Here is a 20,718-nt window from a genome sequence, read left to right as displayed (position 1 = left end):
TTCTTTGCAGGGAGATTTCACTTGGAACGCCATGTTCGGACAGAGTGTTACACTGCAGCCTGTCCCTATCCAAAGTCTCTCTGAACTGGAACGTGCACGGCTGCAAGACGTGACCTTCTTCCACCTACAAGGGAAAGATCTGGGCTGTCAGATTACCATTCCCTCAGGTATAATTTTATATAATAATCAGTTTTCTGCTTAAACACCTTGCAAATATCCCAGTTGCTAACACTTGCACCACTGAGTCGGAAGTCTTCCTCCAGGACTTGAGGTAACACTCCACAGGCCGACACTGTTGAGCTACACTGCTGCAGGTGCCATCTTTTGGATGAGATATTAAACTGAGGCTCAATCTGCAGTGGGCAAATGTGAAAGTTTCTTTTGGCAGGTTTAGCAGGATGCTTTTCGGAGGCTGCAGTGCTGGGTAACATCCTGCTTTTCAATGGCACTTTGCTGAATTTCTGGGGCCTTGGGGAGTTTCTTCCCACTGAGGCCACACTGATCTCGCCAGCAGGAATGGCTGTTCGCAGATTGGGCCACCATTTTGATCGGCACCCCCCCGCCCCCACTTCAGCCCCCTCCCCCTGCTTTAGTGACCCCACAAAGCTTGTCGAGATCCCTGACAACCTCACTCCCCCACCTCCAATTGGCAAGGCCCCCAGGCCTGACTCCTGGCATTGGCAACTGGGCACCCTTGAACTGCAAGACGGTGTTGCCATGTAAAATGGCTAACTCCTGATTAGAATGGCCAAACCCCGATTTAAAATGGCAAACGGAAGAGGCTGATGGGAAAATGAGCCAACAGGACTCAAACAGACAGCTGCAGGTAAAACAGTGTATTCGTCTCTGGGGAAGCCAGACCGAATCGATACCTGCAGCCATCAACATAACAACACCCCAGCCATCTGCATATTAATCAGCAATCCCCGAGAACAATTGATACAAAATAGACACACAAAGCCAACCCAGACCTTTCGGCGCCAGCAGGAGCTGACACAAAGAGAGGTAAACGACCACCCCTCGATCAAGGAATCGCTCCAGCATTGCAGAATATCGAACCAAATGATTGGGACCAAGTCCAATCACTTGGAACCAGGTACAAGGTCCGCCCCGAGAGGGGGGAAGCCCCTGGGGACTATAAGAATAGGGGCCAAGTTCAAATCGACCCTTCTTCTCCGCTCCGCACCCTTCGAGACCCTTCTGCAAGAGAACGTAAGTTTTACTCCAACGATCGCTACGAGATAGGCACTCCTGACTATCGACCTGTACCAGCTTTTGAATCCCGCAGGCTCAGAACCCATTCGAAAGGTCATTTGTTTCCCTGACCTGGTGGGCCATTTCCAAAGTTAAGTATTGGCCTGTTAGTTGTAGGAAGTAGCTTAGAAATATAATTAATGTATAAGTATTAATTGCTGTATATAATAAATGAGCGTTGATTTAACTCTTACTAAGCGGTGTGTTGGATTATTAATCATTACTCGGACTTGAACCACGTCGCGATATCAGAAAGCTACCTCGCGACTCAAGAGCAAAGGTGACAGAATTAGAGCAATTAAATTAAGGCTAAAACGAGCAACAATTTGGTGATATCCTGACGGGACCCGATCTAGAAGTGGAAAACCACTCCGGGAGAACCCAAGAAATTTGAATTAGAAACCCAATTGGAAACAGAAAACCACAAGTGTTCAAGCGGTTCTGATTGATAGTCATAATTCGGATGTGTGTGTATGCATGCGTAACTAACAGGGCTATAAGGTAAAACTGATAAATTTTTGTTGCATCAAAACTGTCGGAAGTCTGTATTTTCGGAAAGTAGCGAAAGCTGTACCTGCATTTACAACGCCGCCTTAGCCCCTTGTTCCAAATTTAGAAGAAACAGTCGGATAGGAAAGATGGCCATGCAGGCAATGCAGCGCCTCATGAACCCTGAGGAATTTGCAGTCGCTGCGACCAGCAGCAGTAGAGTGGGACAGTGTCCCATTTGGGAGGAGGAAATCCGGAAATATCTTCAGGGGAAAGGATAGCCCCTTTGGAATGATTTCTGTAATAACGAGGAATCAGGTCCCGGGAGTACAGGACATACTTGGTGGGAGAACCTGAGCGAGATACACAAAAAGAGCTTGGGAAAAGCTCGCAAGCCGATGGCAATCGTGTCCTGTTTGGCACAATTGCGAGGCACAGAGGAGGTCGTCAAGACGCTCCGCAAAGAAGTTGAGGGCATACATCGGATGTACAGCCCCCACACTACAAGTTCCAGACCCGCTTTCCCCTTACGCCATAGAGGTAGCGACCACAGACCGCACCCTTTCAGCCGTGCTCCTCCAGGAACGGCACGACCAGTTACGACCCGTGGCTTACGCCTCCTGACTTTTAGATGCTGTGGAGCAGGGATTTTCAGCCTGTGAGAGGCACCTGCTCGCAGTTTTCTGGGCAGTCCAGTACTTTTCATATATTACCGGACTGAACCCCATCACAATTCTGACCGAACACACGCCCACCCAACTTTTACTGGACGGACAACTCAAGGACGGTACAGTAAGCCAAATAAGAGCAGCCAGATGGACCCTTCTCTTGCAGGGACGGGACATCACAGTAAAAAGGACAAAGACACACACCTACTTAGCCGACAATTTACAATACCCCGGAACCCCCCATGAGTGCGAGATTATCTCTCCACACCACAATACAGGCCACTTTATCGCTAAACCACCCCCCAGAAAGATAGGAAATTCATCTCAGAGCCCCCCGCACCTCTCTTCAACTAACCTTATCATCATGTCTCCTTATTCCTTTCACCCTCATGTGCTTATTTATCTTCCCCTTAAATATTATTCACCTCAACTACTTCCTGTGGCAGTGATTTCCACATTCCTTTTGTATTTATTGATGACTCTTTGGAGCATGATTTAATGGGGAAAAAAAGAGTCCTGGAGCTTGCAGCGTCGAGAAAGACCCCGCTATTAAATGGGACATGCTACTTTTTTGGGCTTCAGTGAGGAACGCACTGCTGAAGCTGCACATTTCCTGCAATAAAGAGCTCAGTTTGCAAGTGCGGAAGAGATCCGGGCGCCATTCTTGGGTCCCTCCCAATGCACCAATATAACAATTAGGGGGCCTTTGAGCCCCCCGCACCCCACCTCATGAGGGCAGGACAACCCTGGGCTTGAACCCTGGCATGGGCTAGATTCCACCTGGACACATTGGCCCTCCCAGCCTGGCACCTTGGCAGTGCCCCTGCCAGCTTGGAAATGCGACTTGGGCATCCTGGCATTGCCAGGTTGGCACCCAGGTGGCACTGCCGGGATTCTTGTATAGCAGTGCCAGGGTGGCATGTTGGCAGTGCCACAGTGCCCGGCTCTCCCCACCCCCCAAATCGCTTGGTCCATGTTTGTGGAGACAGTACTATACAAGGCCCAGTTGAGGTCTATGAGACGAGACCGTTCGATCCTGAACCTAGGTTAATTCCGGTGCAGATATATTCAAGTGAGCCTAACTGCTCACTTGAGTATGCAAATCTGGTGCATGCCCAGTGAGGACAAGATCCAGATCGTGACATCGTGCAAACATCTCATCGGATTTCACAACATTTACTTGCGAGATTTACTGGCCTCATCGCGCACAACCCAGGTGCAACAAGGCTGTTAGATTGCGTGCTTTATATTCATGACTCCTTTTTGGTCTATTCCAAAGTGGAAATATTTTCTCTCCATCTATCTTATCAAGAACCTTCATTAAGTTCAAGACTTCTATCAGGCCACCCCCTTAGCCTTATCTATTTTGGAAGGAAAAGCACCAGCTTCTCAGTTTTTCCTGTGAAGTATATTCTCCTCGTTATTGTATTTGACTGGGAAACTGACAGTTCCACAGAAATGAGATGTGAAGGAACAAACTGACTTTTTCTTTTTATACCTCAAATATAACTGAAAAAATGTGCGGAACTCCCTCATCAATCCATGGTTTCCATTTCCTTTATTCATCGGTACACTATAATTCCGAGTAATTATTCTGAATTGTATGCAAACTGCATTTCAATACACTTCCCTTTTCTTCTCACAGTATCATGAATATTGGAAAAGAGCCTCATTAAAAATAGTGGAATTATATTCAGGAACAAATGGAAAATATTCCGTTGATTACTGCACCAACACATGCTATCACTTACCAAAGATAAAGAAATCTAGGCAGGAAATTATGTCTTCGTTTCTGGGAATACCATTGGACCATGACGCTCATTTAAACTGCCAAAAATATTGTGCTCAGATGAAAATTTTTCCAGACAGTTTAAAATAAATGATTGTTTTGTCCTACGTGGTACAACAGTCTGCCCATTCAAGCTCAATCCAAAATGCAGCATTTAGTTACGGATATAATAAATACCTTAGAGATCAACTTTCCGGACGTAAAGAACATACTGTACATTTAGATCTCAAAGCAATTCTTTTTCTGCCTTTGCTTAATATATCTAATCCATTTATGAACTTTCATACTCATTATAACCAGTGGAGCTTTCACCAATTAGTCTGAGCTGGATTAACACCTAATTTCAACAGAGGTTAACAATTCACCCTCAACCAAATTGGTCCTCTGGAACTCTTGCACTTTTTATTAAGCGCCATTCAAACCTTCTTGCAGGTACTCCAACCAAAGATTCAAAGTAGTATTTTCCCTTTTTCTTGAGTCCCATCCCCTCACCTGGAAGTAACCCCAGGAATAGTCATCTGCACGCTTTCTGATTCTACTCTTTAACAGAGAAAATTTGTCCAAATCTATCCAGCACGAGAAGCCCACTCCTTTTAAGGCTCCTCCTTCAATCAGGAGATCCATGCTGCCACCAACACCCTGCACCGTGTACAAGTTCATATCACACGTGATTTGGCTCATGATTAGAAATTTGGGATTAAAAAAAAAAAGCAGAAGACTTGCGTCCATGTACATCAGCGGCTGGATTCTCCGTTCCTGAGACTAAGAGTTGATGCCGGGGCAGGATTCATAGTGCCCCACGACAGCAAAAACTGGCGCCGCACCTGGACTGATTCAACGACTATTGAGGGGCTAGCACCAGCGCCATGTGGAACACAATTGATTCCAAAGGGAATTGGTGCCGGATTCACAATTGACACTCAGGAGGCCAACAAGCTGCAGCCACATATACACGCTTCACTCCCCACACACACCATTAAAGCCAACAAGATGGGTCGGCTGGAGCCAGAGGATACACAGGGGGCTGGCCTGGGGGCCAACCATACGATCTGTGGTCTAAGATCACAGTGGGCAGTCAGCAGTATGCGCAGCTGCAAGGCTGCCTTGTCAGCTACGGCAGTGGTGTTCTATGCCCGTCCACCCCAACCTCAAAGACCACTTCCTGGCCATCCCCCGCTACCAACCCCGGCCCTGGCAGAAATACCCCGGCCAACGGCACAACTGTCAGCAAACTATGGTGATGTTGGACACTTTCCATACCCCCTCCCTCTCCCTCAGCAGCCACGGCACCAGTTTCATGATTTTCAAAAGCACAAGTGAACCTCGCTGTCGGGAATTCGATCCACTGGAGGCAGAGCATCGCGGAAGCCCCAGACACTACTGGGTCAGGCCCGTTAATGATATCATGGTATTATCAGGTATTATGGTACCTGAGAGGCTGAAGTACCATTGGTTAAACCTAGGGGTTTACCATTGGCTGTATAGTATAGTAGTTCTGCCCTGGTAGGCGGGGTAGAAGAACCCGTGGCATCCCAGCAGCCCTCATTCTGTACCTGAGCTGCTGGGGAACAGTTCTAGCTTATTAAAGCCTTCAGTTGTACTACAATCTCGTTTTAGTAGTTATTGATCGTGCATCAATTTAATAAGCTAGAAGTAAGTAGAAAGAATGGACTTCCGAATCAAGCCGGAGTGTCTGCAACTCAGCCTCCACGCGACAAACTCAGCAGCGATTTGTAAGCACTGGCTGGCGTGTTTTAAAGGCTACTTTGAGACGGCTGGAGGCACACCCTCGGGGGAGCAGAAACTGCACGTCCAGCACTCAAGAGTAAGCCCAGAGATCTACACCCTCATCAAGAAGGCGGAAGATTTTGATGCAGCAAGCAAACTTTTAAAAGGACACTATATTCGCCCAGTAAATCAGGTCTACGTTCGTCACCTGCTTGCAACAAGATGACAAAACCCTGGGGAATCGTTGGAGGAATTCTGCTGCGCACTATTGGTGCTGGGCAGAAGCTGTGGCTGCCCACAAGTTTCGCCGAGCGAGCACGCGGAACTCCTAGTCCGGGACGCCTTTGTAGCAGGTATGAGCTCTTCAGAAATACGCCAGCGTCTTTTAGAGAAAGACACCCTGGGACCTAGGGAGACACTGGCCCTTGCAGGGTCCATGGACGTTGCCTCCAAGAACGCCCGATCCTACGTGCCCGACCGCACGGCGGCCCCCTGGGCAGCGTGGAATACTGCAGCGGCCGCCCCAGGGACCTTTCCCGCAGGCCTGCGCTGTAAGGCGGCCCGCCAACCCCGATGGACCCTGCTGCTTTTACGGGCAGGGAAAACACTCCCGACAGCGCTGCCCGGCCCGCACATCCATCTGCAGGGTGCCATTTCTTGGGGGTCTGCCAGGCACGAGCGGTGGCCGCGGTCTCCAGTGGTGACTCCGGACCGCCACAGCGAACTTCTCCAGGTGCCCCGGGCGGCCAGCGGTCGCCGCCACCTCCGTATCCCAGGCCCACGTGCGGACCCCAGGCGCCGCCATCTTGTCCCTCGGTCACCACGCTGGACGGATGGGCGCCATTTTGTCCAGCCTCGACCACCATGTGCGACCAATGGTAGACGCCATCTTGGATGCCCCAGGACCCCAGCTCGGCCGACCACGCACTGCCTGAACGAAATCCACAACTACTGCGTCTGGCCTCGGTGACCCTGGACCAAACTCGACCTCAAACACTCTCAACAGCAACGACGACCGTCTTCATCAACGGCCACGAGACGTCCTGCTTGATCAACTCTGGGAGCACGGAGAGCTTTATACACCCCAACACGGTAAGGCGCTGTTCCCTCTTTATCCACCCTGTTTATCAAAGAATCTCCCTCGCCTCCGGTTCTCACTCTGTAGAGATAAAGGGGTTCTGTTTCGCAAACCTCAGTCCAGAGAAGAGAATTCAGAAATTTCCGCCTTTATGTTTCTCCCCACCTCTGGCTACACTCCTGGGATTAGACTTCCAGTGTAACCTGCAAAGTCTGACCTTCCAATTTGGCGGCCCTGCACCCCCCCTTACTGTCTGCGGCCTCGCGACCCTTAAGGTCGACCTGCCTTCCCTGTTTGCAAACCTCACCCCGGATTGCAAACCCGTCACCACCAGGAGCAGACGGTACAGTGCCCAGGATCGGATCTTTATTAGGTCAGAGGTCCAAAAGCTACTGAGGGAAGGAGTCATTGAAGCTAGCAACAGTCCCTGGAGAGCTCAAGTAGTGGTGGTAAAGACTGGGGTGAAGCATAGGATGGTCATCGACTACAGTCAGACCATCAACAGGTTTACGCGGCTGGACGCGTAACCTCTCCCCCGCATATCCGACCTGGTAAATAGGATCGCGCATTTCAAGGTCTTCTCCACGGTGGATCTTAAGTCCGCCTATCACCAGCTCCCCATCCGCACTAGTGACCCCATATACACTGCCTTGAGGCAGATGGACAGCTCTATCACTTCTTAACGGTTCCCTTCGGTGTCACCAATGAGGTCTCGGTCTTTCAGCGCGAGATGGACCGAATGGTTGACCGGTACGGTTTACGGGCAACATTCCCGTATCTCAATAATGTCACCATCTGCGGCCACGACCAGCAGGACCACGATACCAACCTCCGAAAATTCCTCCAGACCGCAAAGATCCTTAACATTACATATAACAAGGATAAATGCGTGTTTAGCACCGACCGCCTAGCCACCCTCGGCTACGTAGTGCATTGACTCCACTGTCGAAGGAACGGAAAATTCCGATTTGGTGTGAAATTGGCGCCCGCCGAGATTGCGGCGGCGGAACCGATCTTCCGCCCAATCGCGTTTCTCGATTCTGGTGTCAGCCGGCGGGGAATCCCACCTCTGATGTCACACTGCCAATTAAATACTTTTATTTCTGAAGTGTTGAAATGCAGGAAACATGGCGGCCGATTTGATGTATTTGTATCCAAGAGAGACTACCTGCTGTAATTTTATTAATACAGCCGAAAATGATTTATCATAAAGAATAAACATTCTTAACAAGAGTGTCAAGAATCATAGATTGATTCAGAACAGCAGGAGGCCATTTGGCCCATCATGCCTATACTGGCTGTTGAAAGAGCTATCTGATGAGTTTCGTACCCCTGGCCTGTCACCATAACCATACAAATATTTCCCTTTCAAGTATTTATCTAAATATCTTTTGAAAATTGTTATTTAATCTACTTCCACTACCATTTGTGGGAGTGCATTCCAGATCATAGCAACTCGCTGCACAATTGTATTTTCCAAATGGCCCTTTCTCTCTCTCTCTCTCGCTCTCTCTCTAATACTCTTAAATCTCTCTGATTACTGAACCTTCTGCAACTGGAAACAGTTTTCTTTATTTATTCCATCAAAACCCCTGAAAGATTTGAACACCTCAATGGAATCAACTTTGCTCTAAGACGAGCAATCTAGGCATCTTTATCCTCTTCTTGTAATTCTTGCCTTTCATTCCTGATGTTATTTAATTAAATCTCCTCTACACCCTCTTCATAGCCTTGACATCCTTTCTAATGTGTGTGTCCAGAATTGGACACAATACCCCAGCTAGACTCAAAGCAGTGTCTTATAAAGGTTTATCATGGGCGGGATTCAACCGGAAAAGGAAACTATGTCCAGTTTTAGGCGCTTTAAGTGGGGTGTTTCTCGGGGATGCAATGCCAAGAAACACCCCATTATTTGATGGCACTTTGCCAGTTTTTTGGGCCTTGGGATGTTTCTCTCCACCAAGGCCGCACTTGGAGTTATTTTTTGCTAGTGAGCTGAAAGGCTGCCCCAATCTTTCTCCCTTTCAGCCACCACCCCGCCCGCCTTCGACCCCCCCCCCCCTCCTCTACCCAACCACGTGGCACAGCAAAGGTTCCGAGGTTACATTGCCAGGATGCCAGGCTGGCAGTGTCAGGTTGTCGGGGTGTTAGAGGAAGCGCCAGGGTGCTACCCTGCTCTGTCCCTGACTACCTAGGAGACCCCTGCAGGTGCCCCCCCCCACCCCCGGCAAAAGTCAGGTAATTATAAGCCAATCATTCGAGTTTGTGGTGAGGAAACCTTTTGATACATTAATCCTGGAAAAAATAATTACCAATTGGTAAATATGGATTAATAAATGAAAGACAGCAGAGATTTGAATGTGGCAAGAACTTGGAGGGCGCTTGGCCTCAAGTGTGTGTGCAGGATACATGACCTGCTCTCTGCTGCTGCTTCTGGCCTGAAGACTCCACACAGCCTCATTTATTCAATTTAAAATGCAGCAGCGGCTGCCATTCTCGACGTAAAAGCTAGTCGAGCTTGTTGGGTGCTTCTCCTGTGATCAGGACCAGCCCGGGAATGGCGCGACTGATCACCCCGCAACCCATCCGTGGGCCGCAACCCACAGTTTGAAAAACCCTGATTTAGTGTGTGCTTCATGCTGTATGATTTGTTAAGTAATGGGTTAAGAGACATTCCAATTAGCTGTCTCATTTATGTTAAGTATCCAATAATTGACACTGATATGTAAAGAGGCTTCAGGTGGCCTTTGTGTGAGGTGATGTGTAGATAGAGTTTTGTGCAGAGTCTGTTAAAGTGAAATGAAGGTGTTTGTAAAAAGGAGCAGTACCTTTGACTCTTTATACTACAGTAGCTAAACATCTAACATGATTCACTGGTAGATTGAAGTAGAGATCTGTACAGTGCAAACCTGTCTGTACATGGCTGAACCATCCTTAAATAATGAATCCAGGTCGCTGTGTTACTAATTGTGCTTTAAGTGGTCAATGCATTTTTGTACATAGTGGTAGTTATCACAGTGGTAGAACATCAGGGGCAGGATCCTCCATTGCTGAGACTAAGTGTTGATGCTGGGGCAGGATTCATGGACTTCCATGGCAGCAAAACTGGTGCTGCACCTGGACCGATTCAGAGACCGTGGAGGGTCTAGCACCGGCACCAAGTGGAATACAATCGATTGCAAGGAGAAACAGTGTGGGATTCACCGGGTCCACGATTGACTCTTGGGAGGCTGACAAACTGCAGCCACATATACACATTACATTCCCCACACACACCATCCCCGCAAGCAAGATGGTACTGGTTGCGCTGGAGCACGCACATCGCGCCGATGGGTTGGCTGGAGCCAGGTTGTACCCAGGGGGATGCCCTGGGGGGACACCCATACAACCTGTAGCCCTAAGTTCAGCAGAGTTCACTTCTGCATGGCTGCCTTGCAGGCTGTGGCAATGGCGTTCCGTTTCAGTCCACCCCAACCCCAAAGCCCATCTCCTGGCCACCCCTCACTGCTCCCCCGGGCCTGACAGAAGCCCCCAGGTCAGTGGCACAACTGTCAGCAAACTATGGTGATGTTGGACACTTTCCGTACCCCGCTCTCTCCCCCTCAGCAGCCATGGCACCTGTTTCACAATTTTTAAAAGCACAAGTGAACCTCCCCATCGGGAATTCCCCCAGTGGAGGCAGAGCATCGTGAAGGCCCCGGAGAATACCGGGTCAGGCCTGCTAATGATATGCCAACGGCGTTTACTGTACGTGCGTTCTGGAATGCATTGACGTCGTTGTCGAGGCACCAGAGAATTGCGATTTGGCGTGAAACCGGCATCCTACACGGTTTTGACGCTCCTCCCCAATCACGTTTCCTGATTCCGGCATCAGCCGACGAAGAATCCCGCCCCAGAAGTATGACTTCAACCAGTGGAGATATTCCCTTTATCCCCATTGACTTCAATTTTGCTCGGCTTCCTTGATGCCACGTCTGGTCACTTAGCCTTGATGTTAATAGCCGTCACACTCTCATCACCCCTTGAATTCAGTTCTTTTGTGCATGTTTGGACAAAGACTGTAATGCGGTCAGGAACTGAGAGGTGATAATGGAACCCAAGCTGAATATCAGTGAGCAGGGTATTGCTGAATAAGTGCTGATTGATATTCCCGTCAATGACACCTTCCACCACTTTGTTTATAATCAGGAGTAGAGTGCTGGAGCGGTATTGGCCGCTGTGGATTGGTCTGGCTTTTTTGGTCCGGAAATACCTGAGCATGGATTAATTATGGGCATCATTATCGCAACATTCAATTATGTCTTATCCAATTCCCCCCCTTCCTGCCTCCCGTCCCCTCTCCCACCCACTCCCCAAACTTCTTGACTGTCTGAAGACGAAGGTGAGGAGAGTGAAAAATGGAATGAAATAAAATGAAATGAAATGTGACAAGCTTTTCCCTTTCTGTCTGAGGCCCACATGTGACTCTTGCATGATTTACTATGTTTAAGCTGTAGCGTCAAAATGAGGAATGTGCTGCAAATGTGTCTTGTGAGGCCTTGTATTTATTTTGTTCATTCCAAATGGATTTGTTGGTTCTTCTTTCTTCACTGCAATACTTGGTAGGAGGTTAACAGCTTCTTTATTGAAAGCAAAATTTAATCTTTCATTTGTATGTAGGGAATCCAAAATAATAAACCATGTATTACCAACATTAACAATTAATGGATCTCTCCGAGCATGGGCAGCAGCGGAAGTGACGTGCATACGGTTATTTAAAAGAGATGGAAACTGAGTTTTGAAGTTTTGTTTGCATTAAAGCTTCAATATTTTTCTCTACAAACAAAGTTACGTTTATCTATTAGTTATCAAAATTGCTTGTACTCTTCAGGGGAAGTTAAAGGATTAAATCTCATGTTAATGGGCAGAATTCTCCCAGCTGGAACAAAGTCCTCAGGCGGGGGCAGGAACAGGGAATGTTTCCCACTGTGGAGGTTGGTGGGAAATGGAGGCATATATTCCAGTCCCAACCTCATTAACCTCCACCCGGGGGTGGAGCGTCATTATCCTGTGGCAGGGCAAACATGATGGCGTGAGTCCCGTTACAATGAAAAAGTGCCCACCATTGAAGAAAGAAGATGGATCTCCAGGAACACTCTGAGCTGGAATTTGGACGGTTTTAATGACACTGAATCTGGAAAACCCATCACTGCGGTGGTGTTCCAGGGTGAAGGGTTGCTGGTGGCCTCCAACCTGAACTCCAGAGGCATCCCCAGTCATTATTCAGATCAGTCCTGACTTCTGCGTGCTACGTTGTTCCAGACGTGTTTTGGACTGGCATGTTTTCCAGCTGGCATCATGGCGAACCGGGCATGGATAAAAGATTCCAGTGAGGCCTTCACCTGCATCCCGTTAGTGGGATGGAAATCAGTTTTACACTAGCCTCCAGCGGGTTTCCCGAGCCGCCATGGCGGGAAGCAAGTGAAGATCCTACGGGAAACTCATGCCAGCATAAAACCGATTTTTGCACTCCAATCAAATTTTCTCGGCCCTACCCACCATTGAACTCGTCAGTGAGGCTATGGGAGAATTCCACCCAATGTATTCATATTTACCTTTAACATCTCCCTGTGATGCCTGGAGGGGATCCTCTATCAGGAATCCCCGGTTCAAATCTAAAATTGAAATAGAAATGCATCACTATCAGACAATGAGACGGCTGATCTATGGCATTGCTTCTTTCATACAGTTCTATTTCCTTCTGTAGATGCGTATTAGATATTAAAGCCTAGAATTTCACTGAGTCATGTTGACTATGGAGCTCTTCAGGCAGGAATCCTGACCCCCATTTCCATGTTTTCTGATTTTCAGGACAGCCTTTAAAGCATGTGGACTGGATTCTGCCAAAATCCCACATCTACCACTCCTTATTTAGCCAGCTCCATTGAAGGGTAGGCATGTCCTAATCCAGTGCAATTTTCATGAAGTTGGGTCAGATTTTTAAAGAATTTGGGTACTTGGCACGTCAAAGGACTCATATCGCCTCGTCTGAATGAGGGGGCCTTGTAAAATGTATGTTCAAAGGATCCCCTCATGGTCCCTCTGCTAAATTACACCTCCCATCCAACCCTATTGCCTCTCATGCTCTGCTCTTCCACTCACCCCCTATGTCACTTCATATCCTCTATGCCAAGCACTGCCCTTCCACCAACTCCCAATGGTCCCTCATGCCCTCAATGCCAAGCTATGGCACTTCCATGCTCACTGACCTATTGTACAGTTTTTCAAACTAATAAACCCTAGAGTATACGGTGGTAGGTGTTGAAAAAAGCTTTGAAAAAAAGTAATTCAGTGATAAATTTCTCTTATGTTTAAAAATAAATCTGCACTAGAAGCTAATAAAAGTGTCAATCATCCAGGCCCTTCAAATACTTAAAAATCACAAACTGCAAACCCTAAAAATCACTTAATTTATGCTGGTAAATATTGTGAAATTGACAACAGAGAGCAGAGACCCTGAGCTCTCGGCCAAACAATGTTTCATATGGAGAGCAGGTGTCTTAGTATTTTAATACCTTTCTGGGCTCTCAACCACGCTCAGTCTTTATTCCTGGTCTAGGTAGTGATCTAGCAAGGCAGATCTATATTGGGCTAGATTCTCCATTTCAGAGACTTGGGGCTGGATTCTCTGATTCTGTCCCCACGCTGGCGTGGAAACGGTGGTGTTTTACGACTAAACATTCGGCGTAAGACGGCCATAGATCCTTTGTTTTGCTGGGGGCTAGCAGCAGAGCAGCGTGGAGCACTCGGCTCGAGCTGCCGATACTGCCCGGAGAATTGTCGGGTATGTAGCCACGCATGCGCACGGTGGTGGCCTGCAACGGCCGCGCCGCGCAACATGGCGCCGGCCGCTCGCAGACCCGGCCTGCGAAATAGTACCCCCCCTTTGGCTGACCTGCGAGCCCCAGACCACCCCTCAACAGTGCCCCCAGCCCCTGACAAAGTCCCCCCTGCCCGCGGATCAGCCCTCCCCTGTCTGTGGCAGTGCTGGACTGAGTCCGCAAACGCCACGCCGAGTTTCCGACGGATGATACCGCACGCGACCGACACCGCTGGGAACCCAGCCAGTCGGGAGTGGAGCATCGGGGCGGTGGGCCTCAGACAATGTCCTGAGGCCGTCGATACGGCGTGCGAGTACACCACTTTGGAGGGGGCGGAGCGATTTTGGCATCGCCGACCGGAGAATCCCGCCCTTGTGCTCCCACCAGAGTAGAATTGCTCCCAATTTACGTTTCCCCTGGGGGTGCAAATCAGGAACCAATTCAGTATCTCTCGCCATGCAAATTTATGAATGGTGAGGAATAGGAGGGATTCTCGAGAGAATCCTACTATCATGTCGCTATTTTGAGCGAGCGGCCTGATAGTGAAGTCTCGTAGCCAGCCACCCTTCCCTCCCCACACCGCAAATCAGCCCCCAGGAGGGAAATGAATGAATCAGGGCTGCAGGTTCTATGGAAGTTGTTAATGACAGCTCACTACTAGAAATTAATGAATGGCTTGCAGCTAATGGATCTGAGGGGTTTGAACACAGGGCACAGCTGCCCTCCTTCCAGGAATGGGCACATGGAGCTTCCGGGCAAATGTTACAGCTGTAATTTGTTTCATTGCCCCTGCCTGAGCTGCTCACTAACTTCCAAATGAGGGGGCCTCTTTCTGGGAGGGGGTAGGGGTCCCTTAGGTTAGGGGGTTCCTGAGGTTTTTACCCAATTAAAGGGGTCCTACAGGGTTCTCCCATTTTGGGGGTCTCTGAGGGTGGGGCGTGGAGGGGGATCTGGTTGAGGAGAGGTGGGCATGTAGGTGTGTGTTGTTGGGAGGAACGTGGCCCTCGGATAGACTTTGGGGGCAATTTTCTTGAGGAGTTAACCTCTTGTCCCACTGCAAGGTTGGCCACATCAGGCTTACGTTCAGTCAGACCTGTAGTAATCCCCACCCACATGATATATGGCCCTTGGGACCGGGGTATCAGAGAGGGCCCGAGATTAGAGTGCTTGGACCGCTAAATGGATGCAAATAGGTCATTAGGATGCATTTGCATTCATTTACACCCTCCCGCTGGCGCGCGGGCACGAAACCCGATCCTGCTGCCAGCGGGTGCTGGAGCATTGCATTCGGATTGGCGCTCACCGATGCCCGGCACTGATCCTGATTTTTCGATTCTCCGCCCCATTGGGAAACGCGCTTCGGGTGTCCTGGGACTGATAATCCATCCCATAGACTCCCAAACTCCCAAGTTGGCACTGCCGGGGTGCCAAGGGGCAGTGCCACTGCCCTGCCATATCCTTGACCACCCAGGGGCTGCAATGGCATCTGTACCACCCAGCATGTTCATCACATCTGGTCTCCGTTCGTGGAGACCAGTAGTGATTCCTGCCGGTTTCACATCACTCTGGTGGGTGGGAACAGAAGACGGCCCCAGAAGATTTGGCGTCAAGACAATTTTGCATATTTAAATGCATTTATATCTTTGATACTCAAGTTCACGCCCTCGCTGGGTGCGAACCTGATTATGCCGGCTGGGAGGCCCGGGAACAACAGGGGCGCGATTCTCTACTCCCACGCCGGTTGGGAGAATCGCCTGGGCCACCAAAATTTCCGGGGACGCCGGTCCGACGCCCTCCCGCGATTCTCCCAAGTGGCGGGAACGGGCCAGTCGAGTTTCGCGGGCCGCAGGTCGGAGAATCGCCGGAGACACCGAAAATGGCGATTCTCCGGCGCCCCCGCTATTCTGAGGCCCGGATGGGCCGAGCGGCCAGGCCAAAACGGCAGGTTCCCCACGGCGCCATCCACACCTGGTCGCTGCAGTCGTGAGCGGTGCGTGAACGCTGGGGGGGCGGCCTGTGGGGGGGCGAGGGGGGATCCTGCAACGGGCTTCACCTGCAATGTGGGGTGGCCCGTGATCGGTGCCCACCGATCGTCAGGCCGTCCTCTCTGAAGGAGGACCTCCTTCCTTCTGCGGCCTCGCAAGATCCGTCCCCCACCTTCTTGCGGGGCGGACTTAGAGAGGACGGCAACCGCGCATGCGCGGATGACGCCCGATATGCGGCGCCGGCCGCGTCATCTATGCCGCGCCGAGGCCTGGCGCGTGTAGATGACGCGGCCCCGATCCTGGCCCATTGTCAGGGCCTGAAGCGGTCGGGACCAGGGCCGTTCCGCGCCGTCGTGAACCTTGACGGTGTTCACGACGGCGCGGCCACTTCGGCGTGGGAGTGGAGAATCGCGCCCCAGGTTCTGGGTTCACACAGGAGCAAATCCCACTATGGCCCTCTCGCAAGAGTGTCTGGCCACAACAAGATGTGCACTGGGTGTAACAGGGCTGGAAAATCACCCTCTCTGTGTCAAACTCCTAGAATTCCCTGAATGACAAAATTGTGGGAGCATCACAAGGAGTGCTGCAGTTCAAGAAGCCTCGCCCCCACCTTCTCTGGTAAAGCAGAAATAGACAATAAATGTGTTCTTTGCGTCACCACCCATTTCTTTTTCAGGACCTCAATGGTTAATTTTTCATCTTCCCAGATCTCATTGGCCTCCTACTTTTAAATGGAAGTTCAAAATTTCTAATCCCTATTTCTTAACCCACGTTAGCATTTGTTCACTTTCTACCAACTTTAACAATTAGATCCCCAGGCATTTAATTGTGTTTTATGTTTACAGCATATTGAAAAATAGTCCAAATGTTAAGATAAACAGAAAAATTAACTACCTCTGTTTGTAAATAGAAGGCCAATGAGAGGGCCAATTTCTGAGAAAACTTGCTCTGCACTATGCGTAGGCAGCTGCATTAGCTCTTCTATTCTCTCAAAAGACAGCTGTAAGAGTTGCCAAATTGTTGAAAATTCATTTCAAAGTTTCACTTGAATTTTCAGCTCCGTTCATTCCTCGTAATGTATAGTCTGATACTTCAACAAACTGTTGAGCTAGAGAGTGGTACTCAGCAGACTGTCTTCATGTTGCTTTGATTTAAACAGAAAATGTCTGCTCTGACTTTCATCCACTGACAGCAATATGTCCTCTTAGTGTAGTGACACAATGGAGAGCTGGGAGGGTTGTTTCAGCTAATGGAAATAGGGTAGAGTGTTCAATAGCAATAAGTGCGGAAGGAACAAAACAATTATGGAGCAGTTTTGATGACTGTTCCCTGCTCATTTTGCAGCCAGTTGGAAAATCCAAAAAAATACTGGCCGTGAGATTTGGCTCCATAGCACACTGCTAGTGCCATGAGCTGTGGAAGACAAGAACTGCAAAAATATCAGTTACAAGACTGCGCTCTCAACTTTAAAGCTGTTATAAAAGATTCTACCGACTGAAGTATGTGGGTGGGGTGGGGGGGGGGGGGGGGTGGCATGTAAAATAGTCAGGTGGGTAGGACGCCCATGATAAGGCCACCTCCCAAGTAAGCAACCCCAAAGTTGTTGATCCAGGTGAGACCCCCCTTACTTTGTCACAGTTCGACTGGGATACCTCCAAATTAATACAAACCCAGGTGAAGAGGGATGATCTGTCCCCCGGTCTTTATTCAACCTCCTCTGTAAATAGCAACAAGATTTAATCTAACAAGGTTTCCTTTACTACGGGTACTTTTCCAGACATATTAGTTAAGTTTTAAATGGAGCCAATTCAACCAGATTTTTCTTGAGTTAAAGATAGAGTGGGCTTATTAACTACTAAAATGACAAAGAGAAAAATGGTAAAACAAATGTACGTACATTCATACTGATCAGAGGTGAGACTTGAGTCCAAAGTAAGCAAATATATATGAAGGGAAGGTACACAGAACAGTCCTTGACTCTTGGGGTGGAAATGACGAAGTGTCCTGATTTAGAATGTTTCCAGTCTCCTTGATTTATGCATCCAGTCTGTGTTTTAATAACTTCTTGATTGTCCAGGGGCACGATTCAGTGGTCTTAAAACTAAGTCCCCTTTCGGGCACATTTGGCAGAGCGAATCTCGATAGCTGCAGTGCCGACAATCACCCTGCACCTTGCCGTTTTTTTTGGCTTTGGGGAGTTTCTCCCTTTAAGATGGCTGTTCGCAGATCGGGGTGCCATTTTAATTGGCAGACCCAATCTCACACGCCACCCCACCCCCACCCCCACTTTCAAGCAATCTCAGCTTTCTGTACCACACTCTCACCCCACAACCTTCGCGAGGCCCCTGGGAACACCCTTCTCACACCCACTCCATTTGACAAGTGTTCCCCCCCCCACCCCCAGGCCTGACCACTGGCAGTGTCAGCCTGGAACCCTGGCACACTGGCAGACTCTCCCTGGCACTGTGGCAGTACTAGCATGCCTGGGTGGCACTGCCATGCTGCCAGGCTGGCAGTGCCATGGTGCCCAGGAGCCAGGGGAAGTGCCAGGGTACCACGCTGCCCTGACCCTGACCACCCGTAGTTCTCCATTGGCCTGCGAGACCCACTGAGATGCCATCACGCCTGGTCCATGTTTGTGTGGACCTCTGCAAAATGGCGGCGTGGCAAGGCCTCGCAGGCGTAGCCTTTGAGTCCCTGGTGCCAGGTGAATGTGGCATCCGGGTATTTAAATGAGTCATTAGAGATCGCTCCGGCGCCTGGTGAGGAGCCCGATTTGGGGCTCTCGCACGATTCACCCATTGTGCCCGGCATTGCGCTGGGCGTAACAGGGTCGCTGAATCGTGCCCTTGGTTTTTTTCTCTTACTCTATTAGTGTTAACATCCTTCCAGTCGCTAACATTTGATAAAATTCTGCCTTTCCAGATGGGCCAAAAAGAAGGAAATCTTTCCGACGAAAGAAGGATTCCCTTTCCAAAGAGAAAAAAGATAAAGGTCAGGAAAGCTTTCATATTTACGTGTAATCTTGTTCAAGTGAATAAATACTTAAATAAACCTTTCTATTTAGCGATGTCTGTGTGAACAGACTCAACCAATCTATGTGCAAGCAAACAGATTAAATCACATTTATCTAATCTGTATCCCTTTATCTCATTTTACTTCATCCATCTAATCAACCTAATCTTATTGTTGACATAGGGCTGTGATTTACGCTCTCCTGGTGGTGTGTTTGAAGGTGGGGGCGGCAATAAAATGCAGTGCGTGGCCTGCCCATGGCTTTCCTCCTTGCCTCTGATCGGTCTCATTTTACAGGAGGCAATGGGGACGTCAGATGACCCGCCTCTCCTTGGGCCTATTGAGGTTTAGAAGTGGCCAATTACTGGCCAGTTAAGTGCTTCAGTCCACTGTCACTGCTATTTTACTTGTGGTACTCGGGGTGGGGGAGGTGGGGGGTGTGTGTTGCACTCCAAGCGGATAGCCTGACAGCTTTTACTGCAGGGGCTGATGGCGGGCATGGGTTGGGGGTAGGTGAATCTCCGTTGTGGATTCCCTGTGCCCATAAGATAAACCCCTCTGCCTTCAGGTCATGCCCCCACTCTTTAACCCTCTTCTCCTGGCTTTTCAAGTCATAAACTCCACTTCCTCTCACCTCTCTTAAGGGGGCCTACTAACCTAGACCTGATGATAGCTGGACTTGCCTTAAACCTGGCCTCCAGGACCTCCTGTTCTTCAGATACTTCCTGTAGTTCCAACAGTGGCTGCTCTTATCTGGCACTGCTGGGACTACAGATCTGCTTGCAAATTAGATTGGCTGGCAGCTCCATAAGGCAGGACTTTTGAGAGGGTGGAAGTCTCGCCCTGAACCAATTTATGCCTCGTCAGGCATAAAATGGCTGCAGAGCAGCTGGCATTTTCATGGGTGAGCTCCCGACTGTCGTTTCAGCTGGGGGTGGGGTTGGGGAACATGTAACTTGAAAAATCTAGCCCATTGTCTCTGCCTCAAGTACTAGCCCTGGAAGTGAATTCCACAACCTCATGAATCTTTGTGGAGCTAAGTGTAATTATCAGCTGTGGCTAAGTGGTAACATTCTTGTTTCAGAGTTGGTTTGAGGGTTCAAACCTAACTGCAGAATCTAAAGCATAACATTTAGGCTGATGCTCAAGTGCAGTACTGAGCAAGTGCTGCACTGTCAGAGGTGCCATCTTTCAAGTGAAACATTGAACTGAGGCCCCGCCTTCCCTTTCAGGTGAATGTAAAACATCCCACAATGCTATTTTGAAAACAGTGGCTATCTTGGCCAATACTTGTGTCTCAACCAATACTACAACAGATTATCTGCTGAATATCGCATTGTTTTGTGTGGGATATTGCTGTCTGTAAATTAGTTCCATGTTTTCTTTGTTACAACAATGACTATTTGTGTGATTTAACGAAAAAGAAACAGAGTTCCGTTTTGGACGTATTTAGCGCAGTGTTTCTCGGTGCCTACAGTGCCGAGAACGCGCGCACTTTTAAACAGCGTTCTTTTCTTTTGGACCTCAGCAAGAAATGTCCCACCGAAGCTGTTCTTAGCTTCATTTCCTGCACTTTCTTTCATTTTCAAATGCTGCCCTGATCTCCCCAATCTTTGGACCCCCTCAATGCCACAGCTTACCCATTAGGGTGTCCTCACCCCACCGCATAGGGTCAGGGCACCCCTGGGCCCGATTTCTCACATGGGAAACTGACCCCTAGGCACCTTGGCACTGCCAACCTGACACCCTGGTAATGGCCCTGCTAACCTGGCAGTACCACCTGGGAACCCTTAAAGTGCCAGGGTGGCATTACCAGGGTATTAAGGTGGCAGTACCAGGGTGGCAGTGCCAA

General features: G+C 49.2%; 1 protein-coding gene across 4 annotated transcripts in view; it reads left to right on the top strand.

Moving 5' to 3' along the window:
• arhgap36 (Rho GTPase activating protein 36) overlaps nucleotides 1–20,718 on the top strand; it is a 357,338-nt gene that overhangs the window by 218,686 nt on the left and 117,934 nt on the right. For all 4 annotated transcript variants that reach the window (XM_072505419.1, XM_072505420.1, XM_072505421.1 and 1 more), the window contains exons 2-3: nucleotides 11–167; nucleotides 18,777–18,845. In XM_072505419.1, coding sequence (XP_072361520.1) covers nucleotides 11–167; nucleotides 18,777–18,845 — 226 coding nt within the window. The remainder of the gene's footprint in view (nucleotides 1–10; nucleotides 168–18,776; nucleotides 18,846–20,718) is intronic.

The sequence above is a fragment of the Scyliorhinus torazame genome, chromosome 5, assembly GCF_047496885.1.
Source record: "Scyliorhinus torazame isolate Kashiwa2021f chromosome 5, sScyTor2.1, whole genome shotgun sequence".
NCBI classification, from domain to species: Eukaryota; Metazoa; Chordata; class Chondrichthyes; order Carcharhiniformes; family Scyliorhinidae; genus Scyliorhinus; species Scyliorhinus torazame.
This window is presented reverse-complemented; position numbering and strand designations above follow the sequence as displayed.